The sequence below is a fragment of the Hakea prostrata genome, chromosome 10 (assembly GCF_041222555.1).
Source record: "Hakea prostrata isolate BN-2017 chromosome 10, UWA_Hpros_2, whole genome shotgun sequence".
Taxonomy (NCBI): Eukaryota; Viridiplantae; Streptophyta; class Magnoliopsida; order Proteales; family Proteaceae; genus Hakea; species Hakea prostrata.
In genome coordinates this window covers 3442564-3464594 of record NC_142609.1, presented here as the reverse complement: position 1 = coordinate 3464594, position 22031 = coordinate 3442564, and the positions used below count along the sequence as shown (strand labels likewise).

General features: G+C 40.8%; 1 protein-coding gene across 1 annotated transcript in view; it reads left to right on the top strand.

Moving 5' to 3' along the window:
* Positions 1-3525: 3525 nt before the first annotated feature.
* Positions 3526-22031, top strand: part of LOC149001525 (uncharacterized) — a gene marked incomplete at its 5' end in the record, with an annotated part of 31313 nt that continues 12807 nt past the window's right edge. Inside the window, 5 exons of the mRNA XM_089137069.1 lie at positions 3526-3666; positions 3835-3939; positions 4060-4203; positions 4396-4512; positions 4975-5085. Of these exons, the coding sequence (XP_088993195.1) occupies positions 3526-3666; positions 3835-3939; positions 4060-4203; positions 4396-4512; positions 4975-5085 (618 nt within the window). The remainder of the gene's footprint in view (positions 3667-3834; positions 3940-4059; positions 4204-4395; positions 4513-4974; positions 5086-22031) is intronic.

The following is a 22031-nucleotide window of genomic DNA, read 5'->3' as shown; positions in this document are numbered from 1 at the left end:
TCGATGATAGAGTTAGTTATGGTGGATTTGAATTTGAATTTGAATTAAGAGGTTTATCTTTTACACTCCCCTGCAAGGTCATTGGTTGAAATCAGACAGTGAGCTTAGATTTAAAAATTTTGAATCTTTGAGCGGATAAGCCTTTGGTGAAGTGTCTGCAATTTGGTCTCCTGTTGGAACGAATCGGATTGAAAGATTTTTTGTGGCTACTTGTTTACAAACAAAATAATAGTCAATCTTGACGTGTTTGGTTTGTGCATGAAATATCGGATTAACAGCAAAGTAAGTAACTCCAATATTATCACAATATAGAGTTGGTGCATAAGTGACAATCCAAAGTTAAAGCAGTAGTTGACGTAACCATATCAACTAAGTGGTAGCATTAGCAACCCCTTTGTAATCAGATTTTGTGGAGGAACTGGCCATAGTGAGTTGTTTATAGGAACTCCAAGAGATCAAGTTAGGGCCCATATAGACACAGTAGCCACTTGTAGATCATCGATCATAGTTGAACCGGCCCAATCCACGTCACTAAAGGCATTGAGCTAAATATTAGTTGTTGGCTGAAATATAATCCCATGGGATGGGGTCTCTTTTAGATTACAAATAATTGACCCAATCATCAATTGTAGGGCGATGCATATCCTTTACACTCTATTGATCCAGCCAAGTCCAAACCTTCCTTGAGCTTTGCCTAATCTCAATTCGATTTTTCAACCCATAAGGGTGGGCTTGGGTTACAAAATAATGAGCCTTGACATGATTGGCTCGAGTTCGGATTTAGCCATCGGACCAACCCGACCCTATATTAGTTAAGTTTAATTAAAGTTATAGTTAAAAGTTATTTAATGCCATAATTATATATGAATGTAACATTTTTAGTTGATAAAACACATAATTTCCAACAAACATGTCATGGGTTTGATTTGATTTAATGGTAAATATATCATCTATTTTGTTACCAGTACAAATTATAAGTACACTCTTTCAATTTGGTTTGTTATAATTTAATTAATTTAATTAAAAATTCCAGATAATATGTTCTTGCTGTTATTTCATTTTTTTAGGTTCATAAATAAATTAGAAAAACAAATTGGCAGATTACATAGTTTGTGGAGCTAATAGGTTTTCTTTGAAGAGATGCTGGTGACATTTACCACCTTTAGTTTTTTTTAGACAGCAAGTTGTTGACCTTTGGTAGAGCAAAACTCAAGAGTTTGACAAAAATATATATCATATCAAAATAGATATCTAGCCAGAAACTTACCGCCGCCCCTCCTCTGCCGTTGCTAGTAGTGTCAAATGAGGGTTAGTAGAGTGGTTGAGAACCTTACTTTTCAATGAAGAGGTCGTAGGTTCAACCTGTCGGCAACGTAAGTAATATCCTCATCACCAATTTCCCTATATGCATAAGTGCTATCGTAAAAAAATAAATTATAATAAAAACAAACAGTGCTATCAAGTATTACCTCCAAGTTTCACAAAAAAAAAATCATAAAAATCATTCGAAAAAAAAAAAAAGGCTAACAAAGAATCGGAGAAGACAACCCAAACAGTGGATTTTTCACTTTGTTTTTCCCTAATTGCTCCAAGTTCTATTTCGAACTTCTGAGCTATGTTTTCTCCAACTTCATCTATCATCACTCTTGTCCTTTTCGTGTTCATGTCTTATTCTTCCCAATCCCAATCTTATCACGAATTCAAGCATTTTACTCCAATGTGAACCTAGTCCTAGATTAGAATTCAAGCATTTTACTCCAATGTGAACCTAGTCCTAGATTAATGTAAGGAGTGAAAATCAGTGAGGTTGGGTTCCCTCTGAGATTCATCTCCTCCAAAGTCCTTGTTCTCTGGTTTCTTTAGTACTTAGGGGTTTCAATTGAATTGAAGAAGATCGATGATTGCACAGGTCGTTGGGTGTGATGAGGGTATAGATGCCTTCAATAAGGTGTTTGGTGTTGGGAATTTGGCGGCTGGCGGCTAGCGGCAGGGGAGGGACAAACTGCAAGATATAGGAAGAAGATAGGTGAACAGAAAATCCCTTCACTCATCTAGGGAGCAAAATGGGAGGAAACCTTAATTGTAGGTAATTTGGTCTTTTTACAACTAAAATGGTATATGAGTTATTTGATCATCAAATTTAAGAGTGGGTAACTTGTAATTTTACAAACTATCAAAGCGAGCGCCATGCAATTTATCCCACTTAAATAGCTCGAATTTAAGTTAGAGTGCAACTACCCATCCGCTATTGCTTTTCCCATGTAAGTGAAAAATTATTGCCAATGCAGGATTGGTTGAGTGGTAAAGATCCATGCTTCTTAATGGAGAGGTCACTAAAAAAAAAAGTGAAAAATTATTGGCCCAATTAAGTGAGTGCCTTCCAACATAATTTTTTTTTGTTGTCATTTTTATCATCCTACGTGTCAACAAAATAGAGAAAAAGCATGTTATTTTATAATACTCAGCTACAAGAAGTCATAAATAAAATAAAATGTAGAGAAAAAGTAAATGAACTATAAAAAATTTTGGTAACAGAAGGAAAAAAAAATCATAGGCAAATACAAGCAAATGTTACTTTATAGAAATAGATGACTAAAACCAAGCCTCAACTCCATGCCTATTTTTTCCAATCCCAACACACTCGGAAGGTTTAATCTCTAACCTAACTATATGCATTACCAAAGGAAAAAAAAAAAAAAAACCTAACTATATGCAATTATCTTTATGGGCGTGTTGAAGATTATCATCACGTTTATGCAATGACCAACCTCTTAGTGAAGATGTCAGCATTTTGACTCTCCTTGTAGTATATCTGTATATGTAGTATCCCTTACCTTTTAGTATAAAATTTAGAGTAAATTGCACTGGCTCCCCAAAATGGAGGCCTTAAAGCACTGACATACCACTTAATGTTTAAAAAGCACAGAGACCTCAATATTGGATTTTTATTAGATATATTTGTCAAATTATCACTAAAAAAGATAAATCACTATTTATTTTAAAAAATATCTTATAATAAACCGTGTCTGAAAGGTTTTCAGTGACAAATTGGACAAATATATCCAAAGAAAATTCAATTTTGGGATCTGTGCTTTTTAAATACAAAGTGGGGATGTCAGTGCTTTTAAGGCTTCTATTTGGGGTGCTAGTGCAATTTGCTCTAAAATCTATCTGTTTCAAAGAAAAAGAAAGAAAGAAAAAAGAAAAAAATAAAAAGAAGAAACCAAAACATAAATTTGTTGGTGGAAGGGAAAAAAAATGTGCAAGAACAACAAGCATTCGGGCCATATAAATTGAAAAACCAAACCAACTCAGGATTGTTGGATTGATAATGACAAACACATCTTAATGAAGGAGTTGTGACTTGTGGATTCAATTTTTGGTGATAGTATATCTATGTATAGTGGCGAAAAAAAATCATTTGCTGCGCTTTTATACCAAATAGAAGGATGTGGTTAAAGGCTTCATTGCCAATTAAAAGTTTTTTAATAGATAGAATTCTCTGCTACTTACCAGTTAAAATGAATTCTCTGCTACTTACACACAACCATAGATTTCAAACTTCGACAATGTGTTTCCTTGCAAGAACAAGCGCCAGCCGTACCAGGATCCTCCATTGTTGTTGTAATCATAGAGAATCAAGACCTAAAAGGCCAAACCGTTGCAGTGAGTGATTTTTCTTTTCTTTTTAGGTCTCTATCATTTGTGTCGTCGGAAATGGGAAATGCTCCTGAAGGAAAGTTGGGGGAACTAAATGAAATAAGTGAGCAAGCCAGTTTAGCAACTTAGCCAGAAACTAACAATTCTTAATTCAAGTAACCTTGCTGTCTGCAGATTTTAGGGTTGGGAGTATCTGGAAGAGCCGCTGCAAGGCTTGCTCTTGCTAGAGGTGCTTCAGTTCTAGCAATTGACAAGAATGAGAATATGGCTTCTATGGAAGTATGTCATGACTCATAAGATCAAATCAATTATTTTTTATTTTTTTTAATTTTTGTTCTTCTAAATTTCTGTGTTCCTACCGGCGACTAATGCCATACACGTTAATTTTATTGAATGCAGCATGATCCTCTATTTAAGAAACAAAGTGATGTAAGAACCAATCTTGGTTATTGTGACAGGAAGCTCCTAGAGGATGCTGACAGAGTGGTAGTTTCCCCTGGGATTCCCCTTCAAAACTATGGTATTTCCTCATTATTGCAATCGGTAAGCCTGTATGGGTACTTAATTTTGAAACACATTTGACAAGTCATTGAAATCCTAAATTATCTGAATTGTAATTTCCCTTTAAATGCTGTTATCTATTAGCTTTTAGCATGCATATATTTTTAATTGAATGCTTCATGTTCTGTGAATCCTTGATGATGTACAAACTTATGATGCTTTGCTCAAATACAGGGTAGACAGATAATGTCTGAACTGGATTTTGCAGCAGAAGTACTTCCCCGGAGTATCAAGGTCTTAGCAGTGACAGGGACTAATGGCAAATCAACTGTCACTACTTTTGCTGGACAGGTATCCATTCTCTTTTTGAGATTACAAATTTCAAGTTTTATGCTGTACTTGGGATTAATGGACAAGAATGTCCAATCTGCATTAAATGATAAGAAGCTATTCGTTTGCAAGATGAAACCGACAAATGTTAACTTGCAATTGCAAAAGTCTGCACTTATGCTTATCATAGAAAGATGCAAGGCATGCAACTGCAGTTTTATGGTTGCACTCAGTGCTTAAAAATGAAAGATGCTTAAGAGACATCCCTAGCCTGCTAACTTCAGATGATACTGCAAACGAATATAACACATGGATGAAGATCTGACAATTATCTCATAAACTTCCACCTAACAGAAAAATAAAGAAATTTGAAAGAAATTTGATCTGACCTGCAAATTATGATAATATGACTTACATTTTAAAGCTGCTGTGTGAGTTTTTGTTATGCTTCCATAACTGTAACTTGACCTATTTTTGTTGCAGATGCTTTATCAATTGGGTGTCAAAGCATTTGTTGGAGGAAACCTTGGAAAACCACTTTCCGAGGCTGCTATTCAGTGCTTAACATCATCCTCTGTGGATGTTGAGTTTCAGGCAAGGTTTTCTTTTCTTCTTCTTTTTTTTTTTTGGGAAAGTTGGGGGGGGGGGTGTTGGTTTGATTTTCGTACAGATGAACAACACCTTATCCCAACTGATTGAGTTGGCTACTTGGATCTCTTGCTATCTAGCCATCTGTATTGTGACGTCATTTTTGATAGAGGCTTGAGCTATGTATGTCTTTCTTCAGTATTTATCCGAAGGTTGTTTTAGGTCTCCCCGGTGTATTTTAGTTCATTCAATTTAAGCAAATCACCCCTCTGTATTAAACCATCCAAAGGACTCCATTGGAATGGCCATGCTACCTCAAACAATTTTCTCTAGCTTATCCTGTATTCCTTACTTAATCCTTCCTCTTATGCCACTCATGCATCATAAAATCTTTATCCTAGCTACAATTGACTATGTGATGCTTCTTAATTATCGAAGATTTTGCACCATACATCATAGCCAATCATAGGATTGTTTCATAATTTCCTTTAAGATTTAAAGAAGTACACCAATCTTTTTTTTTTTTTTTTTTTTTTTGCCCCGGTGTATAAACCGATGAAGTAAACCGCATCACACAACACTATAGATTCGGACCGCTTCCGGCCACCCCGTGGTAGATGCGTCTCTTTATTCATCATGTTTCACGTTTCATGAAACATTAATGTTTATATTACCTTCTTTATTAATTATTACGATTGAGCCCGTCTATCCAAAATAATCACTTTAGGCACTGTTTGTTTGCTAGAATAAAGGTGGGGTAGGAAAAAAACAAACTTTTCCATGAAATCCCAAAAGTGTGGTTTGCTTGGTTCATGGGGTGGGAAAGCTGGCAGACAAGCTTCCTTAATTTAAGGAAGTTTGTCTGGTGAGGTGGCATGCTAACTTTCCCATTAATTCCACAAAATCCCTTCCTTCCTTTTCCTTCTCCCTCACCCCATTACATATGGAGCCCATATGTTTTTTTCCCACCCCTTTTTTCCCACCACACCTTTGCAAACAAACGCAGCCTTAGGGATTTTGCCTTTCATAAATTTTTTCCACCTTATTATCCATCATAATGCAATTAAAATTATACACTGTATACTCCATCTTCATTTTACTTATCTTAAAACCTATTAATTCCAAGGTTGATCTCGATAACTCCAACTTGACATTAATAACTTGTTTTTGTCTTACTCAAGCAAACAATATCATCACCAAAAACGATACACCAAGTGATATGGAGAAAATATGATCGAACTCGGTTTATTCTTGGTTTGACCCTCGACTCCGGTCGGGACGAAGGGAATTGACTCGCTTCCGAGCGAGCCGGGTCCAGGAGGTAGCTTGCTAGGAAGTAAACTAACTCAGCCACAAGCACACCCTAATCCGATACTATCGGAATAGTTTGATCAACCTAATGACGGCTAGCAGTTTCCGGCGGCTGTCACTCATCGCTATAATATAAATAACCACCAAATAACAATCGTGGTATCCTAGGAGTCATCTACTAGTCCAAACTAGTAGAAGTCTATCACTCAACGGATCTATCTGTTAAGATCCAACGACTACCCGAAGAAGGCTTAAATGCATCCAACAATGGAGATTCAAAGGTACACTCTATATAAGACATCACCTACTCACAAGGTAAGGGGGACGAAAACACTCAGATACTTACTATCTGAATTGTATTCTTGTGATTCATTCCTTAGCTCTGTGCTCTAGAAGAGCCGTTTGTGATTAAGTTCATCAACTGACTTAGCCTTCGGAGGTGGACTCCCGATCCCAGCGGTCGAGCCACATCTGACGCTTTATTTTGCAGGTCACTCTCAGGAGATCTAAGGGCTGAGCAGATTTTGGACGCATCATTTGGCGCCATTTGTGGGAATCGTTTCAAAAAGCTATGGTGACTAGATCAGCAGCAGCAGCAGCAGCAGCTGTTGCACAACGAGATGCTGGAGTACAAATCCCAGGAGTAAACAATCCGGATATTCCACAGGGAAGTCGACCGCTCGAATTAGATGATGGTCAAGGGGTAAGAATCCTCCAGATCCACTCCAGTTTCAACTGGATCAACTAAAACTCCAAATGTTGGAGATAAGTCAAGCACTCCGTGTGCTGACCAGACAAGTGGTGATACCACAAGCACCTGATCATCGTGATGCAGGAAGGCGCGTGTCACAACGAGATCAAAGACTGATCGATGAGCAGAATGTCGGTCAAAATTTCCGAGAAGGCGACCCATTACGCGCAAGAGAGCCTAGGAGAACTGAAGATCTTCCTAGGCGAGACGATTGGTACGACGGACCGCAAGGAAGTACGACTGATTCAAATACAAGGTTGGGTGCAGGAGTACAAACTCACTCACCAACTATCAGACGTGTTGCTCGAGAGAATGATCGTGTCGTTCGAGATAATGATCGTGTAGCTCGAGGGAGTGATCGTGTGGCCGGAGACCGTTGGCGCATATTGGTCAAGAATTGGCCAATATCAATCAAAAACTCGGACAATTGGCGAAAGGGAGGATAACTGATGATATCTATTCGGTTATCCGAAAAACTCCATTTGCTGGGCCCATAGCCGAATTTCAATTTCTCCATAATTTCCACTTGCCAACTTTTTCCACATTCGATGGTTCGGGAGATCCCACGACCCACATCAGTTATTATCAGCAGACTATGGCAGTTGCGGGTAATTTTGATGAAATCCTTTGCAGGGTATTCGGTTCGTCCTTGACCGGAGCATCACAAAAATGGTTCTCGAATCTTCCTTCGGGAAGGATCGTGGATTTTGACGAATTGGCACGCAAATTCATAGGACGATTCTAGAGTGGAATCCAAATCAAAAAGATCGAGGAGACCTTGTTTACTATTAGGCAGGGGAAGAATGAATCAATTCGGGAATACCTGAAAAGATTCAACAGGGCTACAATGGAGATAGAGAATTTAGATGAGCAAGTAGTTAAAACTGCTTTGTTCACTGGACTCACTAACCGACGACTTTTGGAGTTATTACTTCAAGACATGCCTACCATTTATGCTGAATTGGTGCAGAGATGCCAGAAGCAGGCAGAAGTCATTGAGATCCTAGATGCACGCCAGAGGGACAATAAGGTTCCTGCAAAAGAGCAGAAGGCTCCTGAGAACAGGCAGAAGCCAAAGCAGAATGTTCGTGATCGAGTCGGAAAGCCTCATCAGGCGTGGCGTCAGAGATCTCCCGGTAAAAGTGAGTATACTCCACTAAATACTCCTCGGGTTGATATTTTAAATATTATCAAGAAGTGGAATATCTTGAAGTGGCCTCCAAAGCTTCCCGCAAAGCCTGGGGAGCAGGATCGAGAAAGGTATTGCCGTTTCCACAAGGATTACGGTCATTATACCAATGATTGCAGACATTTGAAGGCAGATATCGAGAGATTGATATCCCAGGGACACTTGTCCAGTTTCGTCAGTAGAAAACGAGAGGAACCACGAGACGCAGGGGCAAAAAGGGACCGTTCGGTTAGCCCACACCAACAAATGGAGGCTCCTCAGTCTAAGAAAGGTAAGGAGGTGATCGATACTACTCGATCATCAATCCTAACAATTTTTGGAGGTCCTGAACCCTAGTCACTCCGGAAGCTGAAGGCAAAATCTAAGTTCGTTGGGACAGGAGAAACGTAGAAGCGTAAAAGGCCGAATGGTGAGGGTTCGATCACCTTCGGCGAAGAAGATGAAGAAGGCGTCTGTTTACCTCATGATGATGCCATAGTCATCAAGGAAGAGATTGCGTGCCGTGAAGTACATAGGGTGTTAGTTGACACCGGGTCTGCTGCAGACCTTTTATCTTATGCAGCTTATCAGAAACTTAAGGTGGGTGAAGACTTGATGGAGCCATCATCCACACATTTATATGGCTTTGCAGGATCGACTGCAATAGCGGAAGGATCGGTCCAGTTGGACCTGTCAATTGGAAGCTTCCCGAAAGAGGCTACCGTTTGGGTAAATTTCTTAGTAGTTCGAGATCTCCCAGCTTACAACGTCATCCTCGGGAGACCATCCTTGTCAAAGTTAGGTGCTATCATTTCAACGAAGCACCTGAAAATAAAATTCCCGACTGAGATGGGAATCGGTCAAGTTTCATCTGATCAGAGAATTTCTCGGCAATGTTACGTTGCATATTTAAAAGATAAGGAGGGCCCAAGAAAGGTGACAGCGCTACCAATTGAGGTACGAGATGATCGGGATGAAGCAGAAATGCAAAGGCCCGAGCGGTAGAAAGATTGGAACAAATCCAGTTGTACCCTGATGATGAGAAGAGAATTACTTATATCGGGTCTGAGCAGCTGGAAGAGTTAAAAAAAGAGTTGAAGTCTTTTCTTCAACAAAATAGTGATGTGTTCGCATGGTCTGCAGATGATATGCCTGGAATTGATCGGCAAGTTGCAGAGCACAAACTTTGGATAGATCCAAAGGTGAAACCAGTCATTCAGAAGAGGAGAAATTTCTCCATGGAAAAATACAAAGCCGTTCGGGGCGAAGTTGAAAAACTGAAGAACTCTGGTTTCATTGAACCAATTGAATGCCCAATCTAGTTGGCCAATGTGGTAATGGTCAAAAAGGCAAATGGGAAGTGGAGGATGTGCACAGATCACACAGATCTCAACAAGGCCTGCCCTAAAGATTGTTACCCATTGCCCAGGATTGATTTGTTGATAGATGCAACGCCAGGATATGAAACGTTGAGTTTTATGGATGCATACTCAGGATACAACTAGATCCTCATGAATAAGGAGGACGAAAAGTTTACAGCTGTCATGACTGATCGTGGAGATACTGGATACAACTAGACCCATGATAAGGAGTTTGTCATGCCGTTCGTGGGCTTCAAAAAGTCACGCCCGCCGGCCCCAAGAATGCAGGGGCTACTTATCAAAGGGCCGTCAACAATATCTTCAAAGACTTGATCGGGAACAACGTGGAAGCCTATGTTGATGATATGCTGGTAAAGAGCATTGCGAGGACGAAACATATTGAAGATTTAACAGAGGTATTTTTAGTGCTGCAAAAATACCAAATGAAGCTGAATCCAGAGAAGTGTGCCTTCGGAGTTTCGTCAGGAAAGTTTTTAGGCTTTATGGTACCACAAAGAGGTATTGAGGCTAACCTAGCCAAAATACAAGCTTTGATCGATATGGAAGCTCCCAAGACTATTCGGGATGTGCAATGCTTAACGGGGAGAGTAGCCGCGTTGAATCGTTTCATTTCACAGTCGGGAGAAAAGTTCCTACCTTTTTTCAAAGCACTTAAAGATTTGAGGGGTAGCAAGGAGGCAAAGTGGACTGAGGAATGTCAGAAAGCCTTCGAAGACCTGAAAGCGACACTGGGGAAACCACCGTTATTGTCTCGACCCGAGAAGGGCGAAATCTTACAGCTATATTTAGCGACATCCCCTTCGGCGGTAAGTGCAGTACTTGTTTGGGAAAAAGACAAGAAACAATGGCCAGTCTATTACGTCAGCCACGTACTACTTGACACAGAGACATGGTATTCTCAGATTGAGAAGCAGGCCCTAGCTCTTATGATTGCAGCTAGAAAACTACGGCCATATTTTCAGGCTCATCCAATCGAGGTATTTACTACTTTTCCCCTTTGTAAAGTTCTTCGTTAATATGATTTGTCGGGAAGAATGGTGGCTTGGTCGGTTGAATTCAGTGAGTTCCAAGTAAGCTTTAAGCCGCCAATGGCAATCAAAACCCAAGCACTGGCCGATTTTGTAGTAGATGGAAGAAATTGCCGAACCCACTATCCCGACCGTATGGGAGGTATATGTGGATGGTTCGAGTAACAAGCAAGGGGCAGGGGCTGGAAATTCTCCTGAAGAGCCCGGCAGGATTTGTTATTTGGTATGCACTAAGATTTGCATTCGAAGCAAGTAACAATGAGGCGGAATATGAGGCCCTAATAGTTGGACTTAGATTGTCAAAAGCATTGGCGATAGCAGACGTGACTATTTATAGTGACTCACAGCTTATTGTCAATCAAGTACAGGGGGAGTATGGTGTTAAGGAACCACGGTTACAGAAATATCAAGAAATTGTGCAAGTGTTGCAGAAAGAATTCAGGAATCTGAAAGTATGTTAGATCCCAAGAAAAGAAAATACAGTGGCAGATGAGCTATCCAAATTAGCCAATGCCAAAGAAAAAAATTTAGACCCTTCGGTCTACATAGAAGAGATAACATTCCCAAGTTATCAAGAAAAGGAAATTTCCTATATTGAAGCGGAGCGTTGCTGGATGGATCCAATAGTAGAATATCTGAGAGATGATAAACTGCCAGAAGATCCGAGAGAAGCAAGATTAATCAAGGTACGATCCGCACTATTTATCATACAGAATGGAAGACTGTATAGAAGATCTTATTCCGGACCCCTCTTGAGATGTTTGGGTCCCGAAGGATCGGAATCAGCTCTTGCAGAAGTGCATGAAGGAATTTGTGGTGCTCACATGGGCGGTCGGGCCCTGGCACACAAAATTTTGAGGCTCGGGTTATATTGGCCTAAGCTCCAGCAAGCTACCATGGAATATGTTTGTAGGTGTAGCAATTGTCAAATCCATACTACAGTATCTACACGCCTAGCTGAAACCATGACTTCGATTCTAGATCCCATCCCTTTTGCGATGTGGGGAATTGACATCATGGGAAAATTCACCAAGGCGTCAGGCGGAAGAGAATATCTCATAGTAGCAATCGATTACTTCACCAAGTGGGTCGAGGCTAGCGCTTTGGCAACCATCACAGAAAGAAAGGTGGAGAAGTTCGTGCTCGAGTCAATCATATATCAGTTCGGGATGCCAAAAATAATCGTGACCGATCATGGCACTCAATTTGACTGTCCACAATTTGAACAATTTTGCGGAACTTACTTGATCGAGCATCGTATGTCATCAGTGACGTACCCCCAAAGCAATGGTCAAGTAGATGTTACAAACCAAACGTTACTTGAGGGAATAAAGAGAAGACTTGAGGCTGATAAAGCCTTGTGGGTCAAAGAATTGCACAATGTACTGTGGGCTTATAGAATTACGGTTTGAACACCCACAGGCGAAACTCCCTTTAAATTGGCTTACGGATCTGAAGCATTGGCACCTGTGGAAGTAATGGCTGGAACACTGCGGGAAAGAGAGTTCGAAGAAAAGGCGAACGAACAAGGATTGCTAGACAACCTTGATTTGTTGGATGAAGTTCGTGCAAAAGCAATAGCACGAACTCAACATTATCAACGAAGGATAGTGTCACATTAGAATTCCCGAGTGAGGAATCGTCGATATATAGCAGGAGACTTGGTATTGAGAAATACCTTAGCTTTAGATCCACGCCATCAAAGGAAATTGGACCCTTCATGGGAAGGACCATATATGGTTGTTAAACCGGTCGGTTCGGGAGCTTACGAGTTAAAGAACATGACAACCCAGAAAGAGTTGGATCGTTCGTGGAATGCCAGGCATTTGAAGTAATATTATCCTTGAGAGGATTATCATTTTCATTTATGATGTAACAAATTTCAACTCAATTAATGCAATTATCAGTTTTCAACACACTGTCTTTTGATTGGGGGCATCATACAACACTCAAGATCGATCCAACGACAAAGTCATAAGGCATCGGTTTAAAACCCGAGTGAGTTCCTTCTCAGACTTATTGAATTTCTCCGGAAATTCTTAAGTAAAGGCATCGGTGTAAAACCCGAGTGAGTTCCTTCTACGAGGCATCGGTTTAAAACCCGAGTGAGTTCCTTCTCAGACTTATTGAATTTCTCTGGAAATTCTTAAGTAAAGGCATCGGTTAAAAACCCGAGTGAGTTCCTTCTACAAGGCATCGGTTTAAAACCCGAGTGAGTTCCTTCTACAAGGCATCAATTTAAAACCCGAGTGAGTTCCTTCTATAAGGCATCGGTTTAAAACCCGAGTGAGTTCCTTCTCAGACTTATTGAATTTCTTCGGAAATCTCTAAATAAAGGCATTGTTTTGAAACAACTAAGACCTACTGCAACAAAGACTCAAGTGACTGACAAAGTTCAAAGATGAAGTTAATTCTTTACTTCTTTAAACGACCAGAAGGGGCCAACCTTTACATCAAACATACATATGAGATAACAAGAGTTGGGATACAATCTTCGTTTGGTCAAAAAAGAAAGAAAGTCATCATCGGTGATCATTAAGAAGTTAAACAAGATCGAAGTAGCTTTGTCAGAAGCAACACAGATTCAGGAAGAAGAAGAAGAACAGAGTCGGGAAAACATATGTTATCATTTGTTTGTCTACCTCGGGGATTGCAAGGCATTCTGCAAGTACAAAATCCTCTGCAATTCCATACTCTTTATCCAACTTGACCCGGAGAAGTTTGATCTTTGATCAAACCTGCATTCAAGGCAAGCTCTTCATAGCTGAATCCTTTGAGAGGAGATAGGGGAGGAGAATCATCAAGATGATGCATTATGTCCGGATCGGGAGGTGGCAAGTCTGTTGCATCCTTGATCCAGGCAGGAAGAGGAAGTCCCAGCTTTGCAAACACTTCTTGATGACAATTTTCGCGGTGGGGGGTCGTGTTGAAATAAGGATTTCTCCTTAGTATCGATTCCCATACCTCGTTCTCACCTTCCCGGTACGCCTGCAAGTTATAAGCGTTCAGCATGTCAACAAAAGGCTTACTGTGCAAATATTTGAAGATGCAAGCCCTGCGAACATCTGTTGAAAGGGACTCGGGCAAAGGGGTAACAACTTGCCTTTGGGACGTTGACGCAGCTTCAGACCCTTTCACCCCAGTTGAAAGCTTTCCTACTTCCCGCTATAGCCGACGGATCTTCTCCCTGACATCATCCAAATCCGAACGAAGACGCTCGTTCTCGGAATTCTTCACTCGGGCAATCTTCCAAGCTTGGTTGCCAAGACGAGCAATCTCAGCATCCTTGACTTTGGATTCTTCCCGAAGCCTGGAAACTTCATCACTCAGTCTACTGAGTCTAATGGCTGCTTCCACTTGATTGTGGAAGTTACCAGTGAGACTCCTGCAACAACTTCAGAGTTAGTCAAGAGCAAAAGAAAAATCTTCAGAACGAAAAGTAATGAAGAAAAACTCACATCACCAGTGGTTTCATAAAATCCCTGTCTGGGATCGTGGAGAGGGCTCTACTCTCGGTAGGCATTTGAACAGCAGTGCACCATTCCCACGCCTTGTCAAAATCGCTTGTCACCAAGTCAGACCTCTTCAGCGACCAAGAAGGATGGAACACATCATCGTCCAACCGAAGGCGCTTCCTAGTGGCAAAATCCTCCGGCTCTAGAGAAGGAGTGGAGGAGGATGCCAAACAAGCACTAGAGTTGGAAATAGAAGCGACGACTGCAGGGACCACATCTTCCTCAGATGCCCGAAGGGTCTTCATCATGGAAGACCGAGCGGTCTCTTCGGCAGGGACGTCAACAGTATAAGCAATGACGGAGGGAGCCACGTCCTCCTTGGAAGACCGAACGGTCTCTTCAGGCAGAGGGAGTGTGGGAGAAACATCAGCAGAAACTGTGGGAATCTGATCTGAAGATTCACCAACAGCAATCTCCCCACTTTTAGAAGATTCACCAGTGGCAATCACCTCAAAAGGAGCAACCTTCGTTGGTACTGGGGCAGTCTTCTTGTAAGAATTTGCCCTAATAAAGTCCAAGTTAATTCTTGGAGGCACTACAAATAAAAAGCAGTATCAGTACGAGAATCCAACAACTTATATGCATAAAAGGGAAAATCCCTAGATTTCTGTGGAACGGATAAAGTAATGAACACCATTCAGAACTTCCGTAATGAATAAACCCCAAGTATAATACTACGGAGATTACTCAGGGAGAAGAAGAAGTTCGTGGCATAGACAGGGCGGAAGACTTACTTGTTCAAGCTCTGAACGAAGATATTGATGGAGTACAAGAGTATAGAGACAACAAAGGAAGATAGGATATTGCTTTGCAAATCTATCAAACAGAAATAACTTGTAGATAGCGAGAAAAGGATGAAGTACCCTTGAAGAGTTTAAATAGCCTCAAGGAGCGATGCACGGTTGAAAACCCAAGTTAATCAAGGGATAGGATGGAGAGGACGCTTCGAATTCCTAGATATGCAGGATCAACGGTCAGGGGATAACGACGCTTCAAATTCGAAACTTGAACGCTGAACTAGGTTTCCACGTGGAACGATGTGCACCTGATACGAGGATACTGCCAAACATCAACCGTCGCACCAAGTATTAAATAATAAAGTATTTCCAATTCCTTGGGAAAGGCAATTGGTATACGAATACAAGGAAACATTTGGGTTTCGTCATAAATGAAGGAGCAGTTGGGAGATAAAGGTTCAGATGGCATAAAAGGTTCAAGAATCAGATTGACCGAAATCTCTCCCGAACATCTCCCTGATGTCCCGAACGTTATCTCCAGTTAAGGTACAAGTTAATCTACGTGATAACTTATATCATTTATATATTATTCTTAAATATCTCTTGGGAATAGACAATTCCTTGGGTATAATGTGAGGAAATATTAAGGCAATCATTGGAGGAGTTCGAGAAAAAGATTTCTATTTCATCAAGATTGTGGAGGGCCAACCCTTACAAAAATAAAAATAAAAAATCATAAAGATGGTTTCCTATTGTTCTTCCTCATTGTCGGCCGAAGGATCTTCCTCTGGAGCAAGCTTTTGAGGTTCTTCGGGAAGGGGCGGCGAATCAGCAAGATACTCCTCGATGTTTGGGTCCGCTGGAATGGGATCCTCCTCTTCCAAAACCCAATTAGGGAAAGACAGCTTAAGCTTCCCAAAGATTTCCTTGTGACACACCTCCCGAAAGGGAGTTGTGTCGAAAGAAGGATTGGATTCAATGATCTTTTCCCAGACATCATTTTGCCTCGCTCGGTAAGCTTGAAGGTTGAAGGAGCCCAACAAGTTATTAAAGGGAACGCTATTTAGATATTTCCGAATGCAGTCCTTCCGAAGATCTGGTCTAAGATGTTCGGGCTTGCTAGGAACTGCCATCTTCAACAGGCGTTCGTTCTCCCTGGCCTTAAACTCGAGGCTCTCACCAAAAGCAATAGCCTTATTTTTCTGTTTTTTGGCCTCACGTTCGGTAGCAACAGCACGAATGGTTGACGAGTCAAGTTCTTTCCTCAAGGAAGTCATTGCTTTGTCAATGCTTCTCCTTCAATTCTTCGGCAGCTTTCTTCAGCCGGTCCACTTCAGAATTGGCCTTCGCCAAATTCTCTTCACAGGACTGCAGCAAGGAGCCATTACGACCAACTCGGCTCAATGCCTCCAAGTGTTGATAGAAGCTCAACATTGCATTCCTGGAAGGACAGGGAGATTATCAGAAAATTTCGGGGGAGGTTACAAAGCAAGTAGCAAAAGTTCAAGAAAGATAATACCTTGTGGAATGACGAATGAGAACGTCGTCCTCCAGGGACTCAAAGGCTTGATGATCGGCAGGCATGAGGCCAAGAGAGCTCCACTCAGCAGCCTTCTTAGGATCTTGCGTTGCCCGGTCTGTCCGTGTCGGCGTCCATTGAGGAACGAAGATCTCCTCAGAATTTTTATTCTTCTTGGATTTCTTCGGAGCGGAAGCATCAGCTGAGTTCTGCTTCCTTTTGGTTCGGATGGGAGAAGGGATGTTTACCTCTTCCATCATTGGTTTTTTCCCTCTCCTCGAAGCCTCAACCACTGGCTTCAGATTTCTAATACCTTTGTAAGAAGGGTTTGGAGGTGGCACAGAAGCTACCTGTTTTGTAGTCAAGGCTCGAAGAGACCGTTGTCCTGCAGACACAACAGCCTTGGCAGCTCTCACCTTAAGACTGTCGGGATCCATTCTTGGAGGCACTACAAAGAAAGACGAAAGTCAGAAAGTTCAAAAACTTCGCAGTATATTCAAGAAAAACGTGGCAGTTAGAAAGCTCACGTTGAGCCAACCCCCAATACTGAAGGATGGAGTTGTATTCCATCTCATACCCATGTATCTCTTGATACCATGGAATTGACTTGATCTTCCCAATGGCAGCTCTGTCTTCCTTGGATAATGGAAGGACCCGGTTACCCTCAGAATATGAAGTGTACTGCTTTCAGGTGGTCGGGAAGTTCAAATCTGATTGGGGTGCTCGGCAGAAAAAATACCGCTTGTGCCACCCTTTGTGATTGGAAGGGCAAGTTCCTTTGGCAAGAATGCTACCCGTCCAGTCAAGCTCAACTTTGTTGCGCTTAGAAAGCACAACCCAGCCAGGAGGATGGGAAATAGAAAGAACATGAAAATGTACAAAAAGAGGAAGAGAAGGTGTGATGCCAAGTTCAAAGCATAAACCCAAGAAGACGACGATGAGACGCCAGCTATTGGGAAGGAACATTCCGGGACAGATATCCCAGTGATTTAGAATGGCAGGAAACAAAGTATTGAAGAAGGGAAAGCGAACTCCGCTTTCCAGTGTATCTATATACAGAGAGAATTCGCCCTGAAGGATCGAATCAACCCTCTCATCAGGAGTGGGAGCCCTATGTTGGTATGAGGAAGGGAAGTCAAAACCTTTGACGGCTAAAGGAAGATTTTCCTCGTTATAGGAGGAAGCAACAAAATCAGGTCCACCGGTGGACTTGGCAAGTTGTTTAGACTGCCCAGAAGATTCGGCGATCACCTTTGGAGTCATGGATGGTCCAGACTCGGGAAGGACAGAAGAAGTCTCAGTTTTTTCTTCTACTTTTCTTTGTTGGCTAACTTCTGCGAAGTCACGCCAGAGAGCGGTTAAGGTTTTCTTGTCGCTATCCGACTGATCAGAGGAGATAGAAACAAAGGCCTCATCACCACTATCACCTTTACCAGTGCTACGCACAGGGGAAATTTCAGAAGAAACCCTACTGTCCTGCATTACTGAAAAGTTTGATTGTGGTTTCTAGAGAAAAAAGAAAACTGGAGACGAAAGTAAACTTTGCGAGGGAGTCAATAAACTTACTGAATCATTGAGGCAGAAAGCTCGAGAACGAGAGGATCGTGAAGGCGCGAAGAAGATGAAGAGGTTTCAAAATTCCAGACAAGGAGAATGAAACCTATGGAGACAACAAACCGCTTTTAAGCACCCGCACGAGTGTTCGAGGACGTGTACGATCGAGATTTGGAGACGGTTGGAAAGTTTGAACTCACGAATCCAAAACAGGCGTTCAGAAACCGTTTTTTGATTGCATGATTAGCAATAGTTTCGGTTGCAGAGGACGCGTGGCGTCACCCCCACAAAAAGTGAGAATACTCACAAAGCTCAAGAAAAGAAACGGGACAGCCGCATTAAATGTGATGTGACGTTTAATGGTTGGGGGATTATGCAAGACTATTGTTCGACGAAGGACCCAGTTAAAAACCAAGCCCTCGGGATCGACCGAACGCTTGGTCTGGGGGGCTCGTGATATGGAGAAAATATGACCGAACTCGGTTTATTCTTGGTTCGACCCTCAACTCCGGTCGGGATGAAGGGAATCGACTCGTTTCCGAGAGAGCCGGGTCCAGGAGGTAGCTTGCTGAGGAAGTAAACTAACTCAGCCACAAGCACGCCCTAATCCGATACTATCGGAATAGTTTGATCAACCTAATGACGGCTAGCAGTTTTTCGGGGCTGTCACTCATCGCTATCATATGGATAACCACCAAATAACAATCGTGGTATCGTAGGAGTCATCTACTAGTCCAAACTAGTAGAAGTCTATCACTTAATGGATCTATCTGTTAAGATCCAACGACACCCGAAGAAAGGCTCAAATGCATCCAACAATTGAGATTCAAAGGTTCACTCTATATAAGACATCACCTACTCACAAGGTAGGGGGGACGAAAACACTCAGATACTTACTATCTAAATCGTATTCTTGTGATTCATTCCTTAGCTCTGTGCTCTAGTAGAGCCGTTTGTGATTAAGTTCATCAATTGACTTAGCCTTCGGAGGTGGACTCCCGATCCCAGCGGTCGGGCCACATCTGACACTTTATTTTGCAAGTCACTCTCAGGAGATCTAAGGGCTGAGCAGATTTTGGACGCATCACCAAGGAACCACATTTTGAATGTTGCTTGCCAAATACATCCATGAGCTGCAAGTTATAAGGACTTAAAGTGAATCCTTGATGTAGCCTAGTTGCAATTAGGAATTCACTACCTTAGCTCCCCAGAGTTCTTATACTTCTTACCACATCATCATACTTACCTTTAATTAGGTTCCCATGTTTTACTTGACACACTTCCTTTCTTTGACACTTGCCAGATTAACTCCCTAGGGTCTCTATCTTAAGCTTTTTCTAGGTTAATCCAGATCATATAAGGATCCTTTTTGGTTGGTCTCCTACGCAAGTAAGTAGCTTCTCTACGGATTTTCTTGGCATAAAACCAAATTGGGTTTTAGGCTTTTAGCAGAGTTTATTGTCTCAAGTCCTGCTACTTCATATTATGACTCATTAATTTTATGACTCCATGGTAATTTGAGCTTAAATATCTCCATTTATTTTTGTAATTGAAATCATAAACTTCTACTCCATTCATCTGGGATTTTCCTTATGGTCATAGTCTTATTAAATCACCTAGTTACGGATTCCCAAGCACTTCGATACTTATATTGAGACCTTATTTAGGCATTATGCCTTACCCTGCGTTCATCCTCCTTGAAGCTTCATTTACTTTAGACACCATAACTATTATATATATATATATATATATAATATCACAAAATGTAGGGTCTTGAAGGTAATGCAATCTTTGAGACAAAATTACCTAAAGTATTTTCATTCAATATGCTATAATAACTTTTTGTTGATTCTTAATGTCCTCATTCCTTGTTAGGACTACACCATTTTTACTTTCATACATCTAACATCATTTGCTCATTTACTTTTTAATCCTTATATCTATCGAATTTGCTAAATGTTTTTACTACCATTTTTTATTTGGCGATTCTCCCAAACATTCTAATAATTACTAGCTTTTTCCCCCAATCTTTCTTGTCCCTTTATTGCGATCATTTATCTTGAGTAAATTATATGCACCCCCTCTAAAATGGGTTATTAATTACATCAAGAACAATCCTTAACCCAACTAAATGGGGTTGGCTGCATGTTGCCTTCCAATCAGCTCTATTTGAGGCCATACTATGTACAAGGCCTAAGCCATGCATATCTTTTTTCACAATTTCTCTTAAGGTTATCTTAGGTCTGCCCTTGGTTCTTCTAATTCTTTCAATCTAGATTAAATTGCTTGTCCATACAGGGGCATTTACATGCCTCTATTGGACTTGATCGTGCCACCTCAATTGACTTTTCACCAACTCATCATTCGCCCGATCACACCCAAACACTAGATATTCTGTCTTCATAATACCTAGTTTAAAGCCTTTTGATTCCAAAGTTCCTCTTCATGATTCTAACTTGGTGTTAATCCCAGTTTGGGTTTCATCTATCAAAATTATACCATCCTCAAAAGGGCATACACCAAAAGAACCTCATCTTGAATGTCTTTGGTTAATTCATCCATTATAAGTGCAAATAAATATGGGCTTAAAGTTAATCTTTGATACAACCCAACTGTAGTTGGGAATTTACCACCTTATCCTCCCACTGTTCTTACACTTGCCATTGAACCATCATACATATCTTTAACTATGTCCACATATTTACTTGCAACATTTCTTTTCTCTAGTTCTCGCCAAATAGGTCAAAATATACTATAACTCCGTAGGCTGTTAGTTTTGTATGACAAATTACCCATTTACCCTTCCATGTAAACAAATCAAGTAGGTTCATAAAAAAAAAAAAAAAAAAAAAAAAAATTAAAAGTATGTTGAAGTTAAAGTTAAAAGGCAGAAGACATCATCTTCATCTTCCTTCTTCCACCACTGCTAGAAACTACCATGCCTTTATGATTTTGAGTTTTAGGCAGATTTTTTTACTGAATCAACCCATGAAAAAGGAGTCGAAACCTCAACCCTTTGAATCTTTCCCACCCGATCTTCTGTAAATTTTTTGTGGATAGATTAGTTCCATTATAGGAAGCTTCTAGGGCTTCAGAGGAAGTGATTATCGATATTCCCCCCCTTCTCTCTCTCTCTCTCTCCTACAAGCCTCCAAGTAGATAGGTCAAAGATGAGCAGCTCATCGCTTTCTCTCTGAGAAGAAACAATCTGAATCCAACGCGTGGTGTCTCAGTTCTTTAGAAACTGGTCCAAGCTGTGAAGAGCTGCAATCATAGTGGTAGCCATTCTAAAACCAGCTCACTTCGTGGACCTCCAAAAAAGTTTGAAATTTGAAAGGTGTTTCATGAATACGTTGATTAGAAGAATTCATGAATACATTGATTAGAAGAACACACACACTTTCAGATATGCAATTAAAGTACAACTCAACACCTTTACATCCATTGCCCAAGATTCAAGAATTAATATGCTGTTACTTGTGCAATCATGGGATGCATTTCATTCTAAATGTCAATCAAATCTATTGGGCTGTACCCTTCTTCCTATCAAATCCAACTCCAAGAAGTGAATAGTTAAGATGTGCTCACTTATAATCTAGGATAGATGACTGGAGATATGAGAGATGGCCAAAGATGTGAGAGGGCCACCGGAAAATCTTAAATTAACAGACTGCTAATGGCAAAATGCATGCTTATCTCCTCTTCAACTACTGGTGTAATCCATGCTTGTCTCTATTCTTTCACTTATTTTTATTTTGCAGGCTTTTAGGGTTCTAATAACCATTGTCTTATAATGATGGTATGTAACCTCAAAATCTCAATTTGGATTGGGGAATGGTTTAATGGTCATATCACCCTTTAAAGGGTAATATGGCTATTTTCAAAAAATAAATTGCACTCGTCTACCTTACAATGGTGTGATTAATTAACCATTTGGAGGAGGTGCTTGTAAATGGGTGTATTATGGTAATAATCTGATGGGTGCAT